The 13258-nt window shown below is 40.1% G+C and overlaps 5 protein-coding genes across 9 annotated transcripts in view; 1 reads left to right on the top strand and 4 right to left on the bottom strand.

Moving 5' to 3' along the window:
* The window catches only part of LOC104788694 (E3 ubiquitin ligase BIG BROTHER), a 2504-nt gene extending 1916 nt beyond the window's left edge, over window positions 1-588 (bottom strand). For 2 of the 3 annotated variants that reach the window (XM_010514480.2, XM_010514479.2), the window contains exons 1-2: window positions 354-588; window positions 160-223 (exon numbers count right to left, since the gene is read on the bottom strand). The gene's annotated coding sequence lies outside the window, so the exon portion shown is untranslated. The remainder of the gene's footprint in view (window positions 1-159; window positions 224-353) is intronic. The other variant, XM_010514478.2, reaches the window with a different exon arrangement.
* LOC104788696 (thylakoid lumenal 19 kDa protein, chloroplastic-like) lies at window positions 1861-2716 on the bottom strand. The gene has a single exon (XM_010514482.2). It carries the CDS (start codon window positions 2664-2666, stop codon window positions 1971-1973), a length of 696 nt encoding a protein of 231 aa, XP_010512784.1. The 5' UTR covers window positions 2667-2716; the 3' UTR covers window positions 1861-1970.
* On the top strand, window positions 2839-6166 carry LOC104788698 (zinc finger CCCH domain-containing protein 69). 3 transcript variants are annotated; one of them, XR_768544.2, is made up of 6 exons: window positions 2839-3009; window positions 3324-3411; window positions 3504-4258; window positions 4388-4457; window positions 5238-5776; window positions 5861-6166. XR_768544.2 is itself a non-coding variant. In XM_010514484.2 (6 exons), exons 1-6 carry the CDS (start codon window positions 2846-2848, stop codon window positions 5892-5894), a joined length of 1200 nt encoding a protein of 399 aa, XP_010512786.2. In that variant the 5' UTR covers window positions 2839-2845; the 3' UTR covers window positions 5895-6166. The 3 variants fall into 3 exon arrangements, 2 of the variants coding, with proteins under 2 accessions (XP_010512786.2, XP_010512785.2); XM_010514484.2 differs by having other exon boundaries at window positions 5688-5776; XM_010514483.2 differs by lacking the exon at window positions 5861-6166 and having other exon boundaries at window positions 5238-5516; window positions 5688-5778.
* LOC104788699 (putative tRNA (cytidine(34)-2'-O)-methyltransferase) lies at window positions 6280-8164 on the bottom strand. The gene is made up of 7 exons (XM_010514485.2): window positions 7943-8164; window positions 7735-7835; window positions 7479-7547; window positions 7340-7398; window positions 7081-7141; window positions 6942-6995; window positions 6280-6831 (listed from the first exon to the last, which is right to left on the bottom strand). Exons 1-7 carry the CDS (start codon window positions 8106-8108, stop codon window positions 6553-6555), a joined length of 789 nt encoding a protein of 262 aa, XP_010512787.1. The 5' UTR covers window positions 8109-8164; the 3' UTR covers window positions 6280-6552.
* Window positions 8968-12615, bottom strand: LOC104788700 (lipoxygenase 2, chloroplastic-like). The gene is made up of 7 exons (XM_010514487.1): window positions 12264-12615; window positions 11086-11913; window positions 10889-10974; window positions 10667-10777; window positions 10275-10576; window positions 9854-10120; window positions 8968-9727 (listed from the first exon to the last, which is right to left on the bottom strand). Exons 1-7 carry the CDS (start codon window positions 12613-12615, stop codon window positions 8968-8970), a joined length of 2706 nt encoding a protein of 901 aa, XP_010512789.1.

Genomic DNA, 13258 nt, shown 5'->3' on the forward strand with positions numbered 1-13258 from the left:
GGGGGGGCGGGGAAACTGAACAAAACTAATTACAAGATTTGCATAAAACAAAGGGAGTCCAGAAACAAGTATGCAGAGAGTGGTTAGGGTAAGCAAAGAGACGACGACTAAGCATACATACAAAAAAAAAAAGCAGAGATTAGGGAGGAGGAAGCATACATTCGAAGAGGGTTGGAGCGGAGAGTGGCAATTGGAGACGGCAAGGGAGAATCTCGAATGATATCTGCACCCCCACAAAAAAAAAAACAAATTAAAAAAGAAAAAACAACAAAGACAAAGGAGAGAAGTTGAAATTGGGAAAAAAAAAAAAAAAAAAAAAAANAAGACAGTGAGAGAGAGAGAGAACTACTTACTGGATTAGTGGAAAAAGAAAGAAATGAGCATTTCGACCAAATTCATAGGACAGGGGAAAAAGGCGAAAGCGGAGGGGTACTGTAGACGAGAGACGGACGGAGGAGCAAGAGAGAGTGTGTGACAGAGAGAGAGAGAAAGAGAGAAAGAGAAAGGAGACAAAACGACGTCGAAGGAAGGAAGCGAAAAAGCCGTTGAAGAAGCCGGCAAAAAGATATGTGGTTCAGTGTGGGGAGACGCACCCACACCCACAGATGTCATCTCAACCCTACATCTGTCTTTTTAATTCCCGTGCTCAGTCCCAGAGACAAAGATTTGCTTTTCTTTTCATCTTTCTTTCTTCTTTTCTTTTCTTTTCTTCTCTTTTCTTAGGGAGTTAATTTTTTACATAAATTAGTATTAAAAAAAAAGAATGAGGAGGATTTTGCTCTTGATTTATAGTACTAGTACAGTATATACTGAATGTGTTCTTAATGAATAGTGGCATAAGAACACCAAGATCAGTTCTTAATGTAGTTCTAAGCTGATGTGGCAAGCTGTGAATGGATATTATTTTTTGTAAACAATTTTTCACAAATTAAAAGAGGATTTGATTGAGAATATATAGAATAAATTTGGACATTAAACTATATATTAATTAAATAAAATGTTTGTGTGCTTTAATTAAGTAATATGTTTGTTTTTTTTTCTTTTTTTAATGTTTTTTTGTTTCATAAAATTTTGGTATTGTATTCTGAATTTTAGTAAAAGTTTTATAAGTTTGCAATTTAAATGTTATTTTATAAGTTTTTATAATTGTAATATGTTTAACATTATTATATTATTAAATCTTATGATCTTAAACATGTTCCCCCAATAACTAACTTTTTAACAAAAGATCTTAACTACTGATCTTACATTATTTTCATAATATATTTACTCTAAGAACACCCAAAATAGTTCCCCCTATAAAGATGCCCTAAGGAAACATCTACCATTTCTATACACTTGTTCTTTTTTAATATTCTGATATATACACTTGTGTATAATTCACATGTCTCTCATATGATTATGAATATTTATGATTTAGCAGTAGTAGTAGCTGTGCTATATAAACAGAGGGTGTTTAGAGATCCATGAGTAAAAGAAGAGAATAAAAGAAGACAGAGGATGGATGGGGAAACTCTTGAGGCGTGGGATTAGTATCTATGTCCGTGCTTGTGGTCTCTGTCTTGTCTTGTCTATTGTCGTATGTAGGGGCAATTGAAACTCTAATGAATACTAGACTAATTAGCAAGACACTTTTTTACGTGTGTATGCCATTGCCGGCAAAGCTGCAGACATAAGCAAATATAAAAATAATAAGGGTACCAAACCACACCTGAATTATTTGGTTTCTCTATTCTGTTCCAAAGGCAGGCATTTGGTTGCTGCTGCTCTCCATCTTCTTAATTATACATACTCCTACTATTATCAATAACAATGTACTATTTGATGATTATATATATTATATTAAGATCCGATAACAAACGATCCAATAACAAACGATCCAATATATATTCATGTATTCTCATTTTCACCAGAATAGACAATGATGATAGACTTGAACATTTAAGTAATCGAAGGAATATGCATTAATTTCAAGAAGAAGAGACGGTCTTGAAGGAGTCGCGAAGGTGGGTTAACGTATCGTGGTCGCGGTTCCACTCGGGTGAAGGGGCGTTGACGAAATGAGCGTAGAGCTTGTTCTTAGCGCAAGTGACTGTGATCAGGCTGTGCTTTCCAACTCCATCGATCTCGTACAGATAGTAGACCTGCCCTGTCTCGTCTTTCCTCTCTTCCGACACCACTTTGTCGGCACCGGCTATTAGATCCTGCAAGTCCACGTCCGACAAGGCAAGGTTGTTGAGAATCACATCCCTCGGCGCCAGCTGTCTGAACCCCGCCAGGTATGTCAGGTACTCCTTCTCTGTCCTCTTCTTCGGGTTGTAGAATTCGCTGTCTGTTCCGTTTGTCCCTTTCTCAACCTTGGACACCAGCCTCTCCTTCCACCCTTCCGGCACATCGTACACGTACTCCGCAGATGCCTTCCTGTCCGAATTCCCCCCGTACCCCCCATAGTTCGCCGCGCTCGCTGCCGTTCCGTAGTATAATTTGTACGTTTGGTTCCCCTCGCCCGCCGCCGGCAGCGCAGGAACCATCGTCAGCACGGAAGTTGCGGCCAATGCGGCGGCCAGGGAGGTGCCAAGACGCGATGCTATCGCCTTCGGGAGGAGCGGCTTTCTGGTGGCGGAGGCGGAGATAACCGGAGATGCCGAGAAGATTTTCGTGGCCATTATACACTCTGTAACTTTGGTTTATTTTGGTGGTGGATAACGTTTACTACCCATCTCATCAGATTCGAGAGACTCTCTCTCTCTTATTTGATCACAACCCTCTGTTTCTCTCAGCGAGTTTGCTTTTTACCGGATAATTAAAATCTCCAGATATGCCCTAAACTCTATCATATTTGCATATGTACACCCCTGATTCCCAAATTAAGGCAAGTTGGACAACTCTCTCTCTCTCTCTCTCTCTCAACCGCGAAACCCTAAAACATTCATCTATTCACCAGGAGGAGGAGGAGAGAGTCATTCATAATCACCGCCCAGGTCTCTCTCGATCGCCCATGTCGAAAAGGTGCGTGCTTTACCCATTCCATATGTTGTTTTGTAATCCTTCTCCTTATTAGGCTTGCTATTTTGCTTTCATTGGAATTGATACAAGTAATCCTCCTCCTGTCTTTAGAATGATCTTAGTTTCAATGCGTAGCAATTAAGATAATCTCAGGGTGGGCTCTTATCTTATGGTTTCTTCCCCTTACAATAAAAATCCATGTATTTTCTCATTCATCTACGGGGAAACATGTCTCCATTTTATCAATGTTTTCTCCGTAATTCTATCTAGTTTCTCCTCCTTGTCCTTGATATGGTGATTATTGTTTCTCGTCTTAGAATCCTTTGTAAATTCTTTGCTCACGGCGCATGCTTGAAAGGGGACCACTGTGAATTTTCACATGACTGGAAGGATCCTACAAATAATGTAAGCTTTTTAACTCTCTGTCTTTCTTGCCCCTATTACAGAACTTGAAAATTCCTTTTGTATTTTTCAAGACACGAATTTTCCTGTTACAGATTTGCACCTTCTACCAGCGAGGAATCTGCTCTTATGGAAGTCGATGCAGGTACGAACATGTCAAAGCTTCTCGGCCTCATCCATCTGCTTCCTCGTCCTCTCGGTCATCTCCTGCTTCAGCTTCCAACCCTCTTACCTGTGCTTTTCTTCCTGGTGTCTCGGATAGAGATCTGATCCCAGTTCTCTCATCATGTTTAAAACCTACTTGGGATTTGGATTCCCTTCACCAGGATCCCTTAGACGAGGTCAACAACACCTTCAACCCTGGTACAGCCAAACCAGAAGATCAACCCATTTGTTCATACGCTGCAGCTGGTGATTGCCCTCGTGGGGATGAATGCCCTCACATCCATGGAAATATTTGCCCTACTTGTGGGAAATGTTGCTTGCATCCTTTCAGACCCGATGAGAGAGAGGAGCACAAGAAAGTATGTGAAAAAAAGCACAAGCAGCTGGAAGCATTAAAACTTAGCCAGGAGATCGAGTGTTGTGTCTGTTTGGAACGTGTCTTGTCTAAGCCAACTCCAGCTGAACGGAAGTTCGGGTTACTCACTGAATGTGATCATGCTTTCTGCATAGCATGTATCAGGAATTGGCGCAGCAGTTCTCCTTCCACTGGAATGGATGTCAACAGCACTCTCAGGGCTTGCCCCATATGCCGCAAGTTATCATATTTTGTTGTCCCTAGTGTAATCTGGTTTTCAGCTCCCGAAGAGAAAAAAGAGATTATGGATAACTACAGGGAAAAGCTCAGGTAAAATTACACAGTCGCTTTATTGCTGTCTTTATACTTGGAAAGGAAGCAAAATATGTATGCTTATAAGTCAATTTTATGAATGCTTCTTCGTTTCTGTGAATGAAATAATTGCTCTCTGTCTACCAGGTCAATCGATTGTAAGCACTTCAATTTTGGAGATGGGAATTGTCCGTTTGGGACCAGTTGCTTCTATAAGGTAATTTTATGCATTCAGGGTTGAAACTCTAATAAAAGCAAGCATGCTAGAATGACATCAAATATGTGTAGCTGTTCTTTACTGATAGTCAATCCTTTTTAAGGTGGGGGTGTATTTGAAACCATGTCGATTGGATTAGTTTTGGTTCTTATTATCTCTGCGGTGCCTTTGATTGAAATGAATTCAGAGATGTAGTTGTTTTAAGTAGACATTTGGCACCGCTGCTCAAGATTACATTGAAATCATGTCTCATTGTTGTGTTTGCTGCCTTGATTTCATACTTGAGCATTTCTGGTATCTTTTCGAAAGCAATTTTGAATCAGCATAATTAACGCCCTCTGAAACTCTAATGCATGCTCGCGATAATGTCAACTATTATGGTTTGATGTTTATTAACTGACTAGCAATCCCTGCTGTTTTACCTTTTGTGTTTTCTATCTCTGAGATTACCTATATATACTACTTATTACCAGATGTTCCAAATCTAGAAGATTTAAAATGTTTGTTGATAACCATAGCGTTGAAGCTTTAGTTTATCCAAGAGTTGGCAACTAGTTTACTACATAAAGATTTCAGTTTAATTTTTATGTCTGGATAGACATAGAGGAAGCGTATGAAATTGATCAATGTGATATAGCATCAATGGTTAGTGACGTATAATAGGCTTGAGATAAAATACTGTGATGAGTTTTCTGCATTGAGGGAGGGTGGGTTTGTAGAATTTTCCACTAAGTCCTTAGAAAGCTTGATTAGTCCTTAATGGATGTTGTTGTGTTCCAGCACACTGTGAAGCCAGGGTCATATGCATGGAAATACCACAGGCCACCTCCAAGGCGTCCACGTCCCTCTGGATCTAACTTCTCAGACGTGGATACACTTGTTAATATGATCGGGAATATAATTTCGGAAGGCGAATATGGTCCTATTGGGTTTGAAGATACAGACGATGATGAACTGACTACAACGGATATGATGATGTTATTGATGCACATGGATATAGAATCTGAGGACTCGTCCAATGAGGATATCTATTAGCTATCCCTATTAAAGTTAATTAAAGTGAGAGTCTTAGGTCATATAGCTATAATATGGTATTGGGAGGTCATAGTAGTCTTTGTTGTTTTGGGTGGAGTATATAATTTGACTATTTTCCCCTTGGAACGTATATTTGATGGTGTTGATATGAATGCACCTCTAAAACTCAAAGGGGGGTTGTGGGTGTTATTGCAGCATGCTTATCATGATGGTCGTTTGGAGGAAGTGGTTCTGCGACATCTGGATGCAGAAGATGGGCAGACTGTGATTGCAAAAGATATAAGGTATTGGTGCCTTCAACTTGTACCACTAGGTTCTTCTTCCAATCGGTTTCAGCTTATCTCTGGATGGTTATTTGTCTTTTATAGGTTGTCTGACTTCCTTGAGAATATGCACATATGAACTGAGACTCTCTTGGCACAATAAGGGAGAAGGCAAAGATGTTGTGATAACTACTTTTCTTTTCTCTCCCTTGGTATTTCTCATTCATTGTAACAATTTGATTCGATTTGGAAGATTACATCTTAGACCCCGATGCTTTATGACTTGTGATAATAGGGAATCATTTATATTAATTCTGTATCTCTAACAATTATCAGTTACTGCGAATCAGGGCAAATGAACGTTACTGATGTAATGTGGGGCTAAAAATTTATCAAAATCTGTTGGCTTGCTTCGCTATCTTTCTACTATCACCAGAAATACCGTTGTTACATCGCTTATATGTACTACCTGTTAGCTGAGCTTCTGATTGAAGCAATACTCTTGGGGTCTTTAGTAATAATGATTCAGGAAGCTAGGCCAGGATTTCTCGAATTAGAAAACGTTCCAATTCTACATCTCGAGGAGACTCAAAAACTTTGTCATCCCTCAGTAGGGATTTGGTCAACAAAAGATAAGCAGCTACAAAATGAAGAGGATAAGGTAGTCTTTCCTTCAATATGAAATTTCCAAGAAAACATTGGTAACTGATAACATGATCCATGTGCTGCCTGTATATCAATGCTTACCAACCATTATAGGTATGCCTCATCTTCTTTTTTCGCAACCATCCAATATATCACGCAAAGATATCCTCTGTCAACAATGGTTCTTCACCATCCACACAGCCTTCAGGTGCACACTCAATTTGCTCATAGTTAAGTTGTCTGGAAGCTTCATACACAGCAATTCCCACACTCACTGAAAGATTTAGACATCTCACATATGTTTCTACCATCGGAACACGTAGGGTCCCCCCTCCATATGGTTCGTTTTTGCAGCCTAACAGCGCTTCAGGAGGAAGACCGCTTGTCTCTGACCCGAACAAGAGGTAATCGCCTCTTCGGTAAGAGAATTCCTGCATCAAGTTGTGACTCTTTCTCAGCTACCAAATTGCTAGTGTATTTCTAGTTGGTAAACAAAACAGAGATGAATCGAAAACAGAGGTCCAAGGAATAGACAACTTACTGAATGTATCCTTGTTCCCCTTTTTGTGAAAGCTATCATCCGTTTTTCTCCTTCCTGAACCAAAGATAGAAAAATATATGTCAAGTCAGACAGCACATAGGGACTTGAGCTACTGAATTATGTTGGAGAAGTAGTAAACCTGTTGCCTGAAATATTCTCGAAACTCATCCCATGAGCTATGCGCTCTGACAACCACATAACTATGCTTCAAGTTAAGAAGACGAACCACTAATGAAAGGGCATGAAACTCACAACATATAGCCTTAAGATAACAGGTGAGATGCTCATGCAAGGGAGCAAAAGCAGTAAGGATTTGCAGAAACCTATACTAGTAAACTCTATATTCTGACATGGAAACCAAAATAAATTCATATGTATAGACAAACAAGGTCGGATACGGCCAATAATCCAAACCAGCTCGCTTTACTTTGGCGTCATCAACTTGAAAACCTAATGGCTGAAGAAGGATCAGATGAAGAGTGAGTCATGACCACTGGAAATAATGAATAAGTCGTGTTTGCTTGATAGTCGATTTACCCCGACCAAATGCAGCCCAACAGCTGAGGCCGCACATGTTCTTGCAATGCAACCTGTATTCCCAGGTATCTGTAAAGGAGAGTACAAGTTAAAGATCCGGGTCTGAAACAATTGAACTTGTCGGAAATGCACAAACATGAGACAGAGAGAGAGAGAGAGGTCAACAAAAAAACGGAAAAACCAAAAATAACAAACTAAGAGGCAAAAGAGGAACTTAGGGGAGTCAGATATGTATGTAGCAAGTGAGAGTGCAAACCTGGGGAGAGACCAAAACTACTTGAAGCAGCTTATTCCTCGCATCTGCCTTGATTCCTTCTCCCGCCCCTCGCGGTAGGGGACTTCCTTTGTCTGACTCGCCTACACCAACTCGGAAAGATTACAAGGCAAATAGAAGCACCAGAAAGAGAGCTTTAATGATTTCAAAAAAAAGAAGAAAAAAGTGAGAGGCACCGCGAGAGAGTTACACAGAGGAGAGAAAATCTTGGAGGAAAACGTGGTGATGGAGAGAGATAGCTTTCGCTTCAGATGTAATAAGCTAAGGGAGGGAAAAAGACGACCACTTGACGGGAGATATTGAAACGGCCTTGAGGAGGCTATGACGCTCAGACTGCTCCGCCCGCAACTCTCCATTCCCTCGCCTCCCTTCTCCTCCGCACCGCAGATTCCAGGACCTCCGAATAAGATATAGTGAGTTGGGCCGGAAACTTTTAGGCCCATTCAATATCGCCCGACTTTGAAACCAACCTCTAGGTACGGGTACCCTACCTACCTTATCCTTTTTATGAAACAAATGAAAACGAAAATAATTGACAAACTTTGACGATTATTATTTCTAATTGATCTACGCATTTAGTAGGAACTCTTTCTTTTCTTTTCTTTTCTTTTTTCCATCTTCAATAGTTCAATGTAACAAACAAAAACAATGATTCAGTCGTTGGGATCACTAATCATGTTCTGCTACCTTGGAAATTCCAATAAAAATGAAACAGTAAAAATATATTGATATATAAATTCCAAATCAGCTCCCACCGTGAGAACAAAAAAGATAAGGGTAAATCAAAGCCTAGGGGATGATCACTAAGGGAGAAGGATCACCCGAAGAACAAAGATTCAATGGTGGATGATGATATAGACATAATAGAGATTAAGAAGATTGTTGTTTTTCATTGATTAGGTTTGCAAATTGTGGCTGTATATAGAAGCGACAAAGATGAAATAAGTAAACCAGAAATCATAATTAACTAAACTAGAGATTAGATAGTCGTAACCAGGTTATTAACCGGTTTATCCTGTAACAAAAGACCAAAATTACGAGCCTATTACATATGTATGTCAACTCTTCTCCTGGAACTACTCTCAAATAATTTATCTTCCTTGAGCAGTTGAGATTTACGTGTAAAAGACAATGGGACATTTGCTTTTAGTTTTATTGATTAGGACTCGGGAGAAAATACATGTAATAATAAGAAATCAATTAAATGCGCATAGATCAAATAGAAATACTGTAGGGAACACCCATTCCCGTAACACCGGGCTCAGATGTGGGTTTCAAAAGCTCGTACTTAACTACACCAGCTCCCGCTCTATTCTTTAGAGAAACGTTTACATTTCTCTCATCTATCACTCCTTCAAGATATTGGAGCCTGCCTTTGAGTCGTTCAAATGCAGCATTGATGACAGGATCATTGGTCCAAGATGTTTCTGGCTGTTCTCCGATGTATTCTTCGTCTGATGCATGGGTTGATAAAAGATCCAAAGTGACCATCACTTTGGTTGCCTGCTTCTGCGACGGGAATGTCTTAAGCATCACCTTTTCTGGCTCCTCATAGAACTCTTTTAGCTCTTCATCTGTTGGTTCTTCCACTGGCATTCTTATCCTTGTTGTGGTTGGTCGGTTGGGAAAGTATCCTCCATATCCATACTGTCCGAAATTTACAGCTGCATGGTGACCTGAGGCCACCCATGCAATTGTAGTTGCAATGCTAATCAAGTCATCTTGTGTTTTGAGAGCAGGCCACCAAGGCTCGTCTTTCTTGTCTCCATGCCCTATGTTCCGCACTTCACTCCACCATCCTTGAAGTTCCTCGTCCAACATGATCAGTCCTGCATCTGGATAATAGTGCTTCACATAGTCTGTCACCCATTCCTTAAGTGCATCCCACAACATAAGACCGTCATTTGCAAATGGGTAGTCTGGTATCCTCAAGCGTAAGCCATGTTCAGCGGTCTCATCTTCCTCAGCCAGCCCCCTTAATAGCATATTTTTTTTATGTAAATGTATTTGGTTAGCTTAATTAGTAATTAAATTGTGGTGATAATATATATATATATATATATATATAAATTTACCACCAAAAAGAATAGACAAAAAAAACCTTCTGATGAGGTCAGCAGGTAAGCCTTCCATGTCGAACCTCCATAGTTTATCATAGACATCTGAACTTAGCTCTAGTGAATACTTCCCCGGCCAGAAACAAGTCTCAATGATTCCACCTGCGTTGATGAGACTTTGGCGTGCACGAGCGTTGATCTCTATGGTGTAGCGGAAGTGGGGATGCAAAAGCCTATAGATGGGATGCATAGCACTAAGTTGTCTGTTTGCCGCTATTATGTATGGCTCAGTACAACAGTGAGTCCTTAGCCTGTAATATATCCATCTTTTTACTAGTTAGCGATCGATATCACATAGACATGTAACTTATTAGGTGCGAAAGTCAAACCTATATTCTACCAACAAAAAAGGGTATATGAGAGGATCTATTTTAAAGTGAGCTAGAGTAGTGCTTAATTCAATACCAGTGAGAAATAAGCTGGTGATATCCGGCGTCATGAGAAACAGCATGAGTCTTAGCAATACTCCATAGCCAGCAGGATGTAGCGTCATAGCCTGGCGTGAAGACCTGCCTCCATTGGGGCTTGTTGACATCTGGGGGACGAGTCAACTCAATGGCTACTGGCCTCAACGTGCTATTATCGTTGAGGAAGAATACAGTTCGAGAAGCATATAAAGTGGTATCTTCAAGTTCTCTCACTTTGTTCACATAGGGTAGAAGCAAATCATGATAATCCAACATGAACAATCTTTTGTTCTTAAGAGCCTGCATATATACATGCATCCAATCATGCATTCATATATATCTATATACATATGCGTTTTTATATTTAAAGTACTAGCTCGAAAATCTTACCTCATCAACTGACATATTTCCTTTGATTTCTTTTTGGATAATATCCCAAGTAATGAGCGAGGTCGGATCACCATAAACGGCAGGGTCTAGTTTGCTTTGCAACGGCCACTCCTAGAAGTTACAATGCGAGGAATCTTTTATATATGATATCCTAACGAGGAATTTAAAAGAAACAAGCAGAACAATTTGCATATGTATTAAAGGTGTTTGTAGCTTACGTACTTCAATTAGTTGAATGGTATAAGGATTAAGGCCTGCAAGTGTCTGGCGAGCAAACTCGTCGTCTCGGATCCATGAAAATCTATCCTCTGAATAAATGTGAACGATGTTGAGTTTAACTGTAGCCTAGCTAATAATATAGAATTGGAATAATATAATTTATGGAGGAATAAAGAGGAGCTAGAGAGGTAGGTACGTACTATTAAGGAGAATTGGGGCTTCAAACTGGAGAATATCATCTTGAGCTTCAGCAACTGCTTTGATGAGTCTTGGGATCATAGGTAAAAGGCCAGCATCCTTGGGAAGCGGGATACCTTCTTCAAAGAGACTTTCTATAGCTTTGAAGTGTGGGAAAGGCAAGTTGGGATCCAACAGAGCAGACTCGATCTGTGGGAATACGGAGGGAAGAGCTGCCAAAATGGCCTTGCCCGTGAATGAAGTGCCCTTGGCTGTAGAGAACTCCTCGTCTCTAGGGACATAGAACTCCCCCCCGTAGCGTTTCTCTGTGGAGGGGTCAGTATGGCAGCGTTTGCGACCAGTCTTGCAGCGCCTTGGATACGGATGAGAGAGGCCTCCAATGACAGGACGGGCAAGTTCGGGGTCCTTGTCCGGGTCAGCGACATCATTGTACACGTCATAATCGTAAACACGCTCTAGCTTGGTAAATTCACCAACTTGCTCACGGTTCTTGCCTTGTAAGGTCTCTAGCTCCTCCTTTCGCAGCTGTTGAAGAGGCTTCGGGGTTTCGGAAGGCAAGTAGGACTTGTTGGAGAAGAATATCCGCTTGGCTGGGTCAACGGACTTGGGAGCCACCCATGACTCACATGTAAACGTGACCGACCCGCCGGGTAACTCAATCACCATTTCCTTGATGAACATCTCTCTATGGTGCTGGTTTTGAACCTTGATGGCCCCCACATCTCCAAAGTCCTCGGGCATCTCAAACACGCACTCGTACTTCTCATCTTGGGCTTCGAACCATACACGCTGTGCGTAGTCTTCTACCGGATCCTTCTCCATCATCGTCCCTGATATATGTGAACGCAGCAACGATTATCGATTGAGTGAACCTACTGATCATATATAATTAACTTATATATATCCAAATGTGCTAGCTAGCTTCTTATTTTCTTAAAAATGTTTGATAAATTATGTACTCACTGACGCAAACTTACATGCGCAGCTTCGTAATGTTACTAACAAAATTTTTCTGTCTCTAATACAGTAATACTGTTTGACGAGCAACTACGACGTTTGGTTCCAATTGGTTGTTGGACTTTTTTTGACGGGCATTTAATTAGTTTTGTCACAAACTCTTGCATCCATATATATTTTAACTTCACTAGAATACCATTTAACAAAATAACCATGTACTTACGGGTGTCAACCTCAGCGCTAATAAGCTCGACGAGAAGTGATCTGCCGCGGATATCGGCTATGTCATCGAGAGGTCTCGACCAACCCATACCAGCTAACAACCCTTCTTGGGCTGTAATGAATCCTTTTACTTTGATTTTCTTAACGGGGGTTCTCACTATATTATCTTTCAGATCAGTATTAGACCGTGAAGCCTTGACCTTACATCGTCCTCCGAGGTTTGGACGAGACAGCTTGTCTCGACGTCCTGCAGAGATGGGGTTGACGAGTGCTGATGGTTTAGGAAACAAAGAGCTGAGACTCTTTGCTATGCTCAAGGTCTGGAGACTAGACGACGACTCTCTACAAAACATCTTTTATCTCTTTAATTTTGCATGCCTCCTCTGCATCCCCCGCTTCATCTATTTATACAAAGTCTAATTATTATATTTTTCTTGTATTTCATAAATAAGTATAAAATTATATTGTTAGTATACAGCTGTGTTGGATGGGACATACACCAATATTCAGTATTAAAAAGATACACAAAATAAAAATATATAACACTTATATATTAAAAGAATATATATATTCAAGAGAATGGTACTGACTACTGACACTACGTTAATGTATATAATTCATCTTAACAAGTCCTGATGAACAACAAGGGTAGAGTAGAGGCTCCCCCGTGGCCGTGGGGATTGCGTGAGCATGAATGCATGATAATTACGTGATAAAACGGTATATTTGTTAAGTTTTTCTTTGTGTTTTGTTGAGTTTGAAAACTAGGAATACCATCTAAATTTTTGGTATACATGCATATTGATAATAAATACTGTATATTGTCACAGTTATAATAATTGTTACTTACGGAGATTAATATATATATATATATATATATATTATTGTCTACTCTATATATGTATATGTAATTATCTCCCATACGCATAATGTTGATGACAAATTGAGAATCGAAGACAATAAATAAATAAAACGACCGTATTAGTGGGTGAGCAA

The sequence above is a fragment of the Camelina sativa genome, chromosome 5, assembly GCF_000633955.1.
Source record: "Camelina sativa cultivar DH55 chromosome 5, Cs, whole genome shotgun sequence".
NCBI lineage: Eukaryota > Viridiplantae > Streptophyta > Magnoliopsida > Brassicales > Brassicaceae > Camelina > Camelina sativa.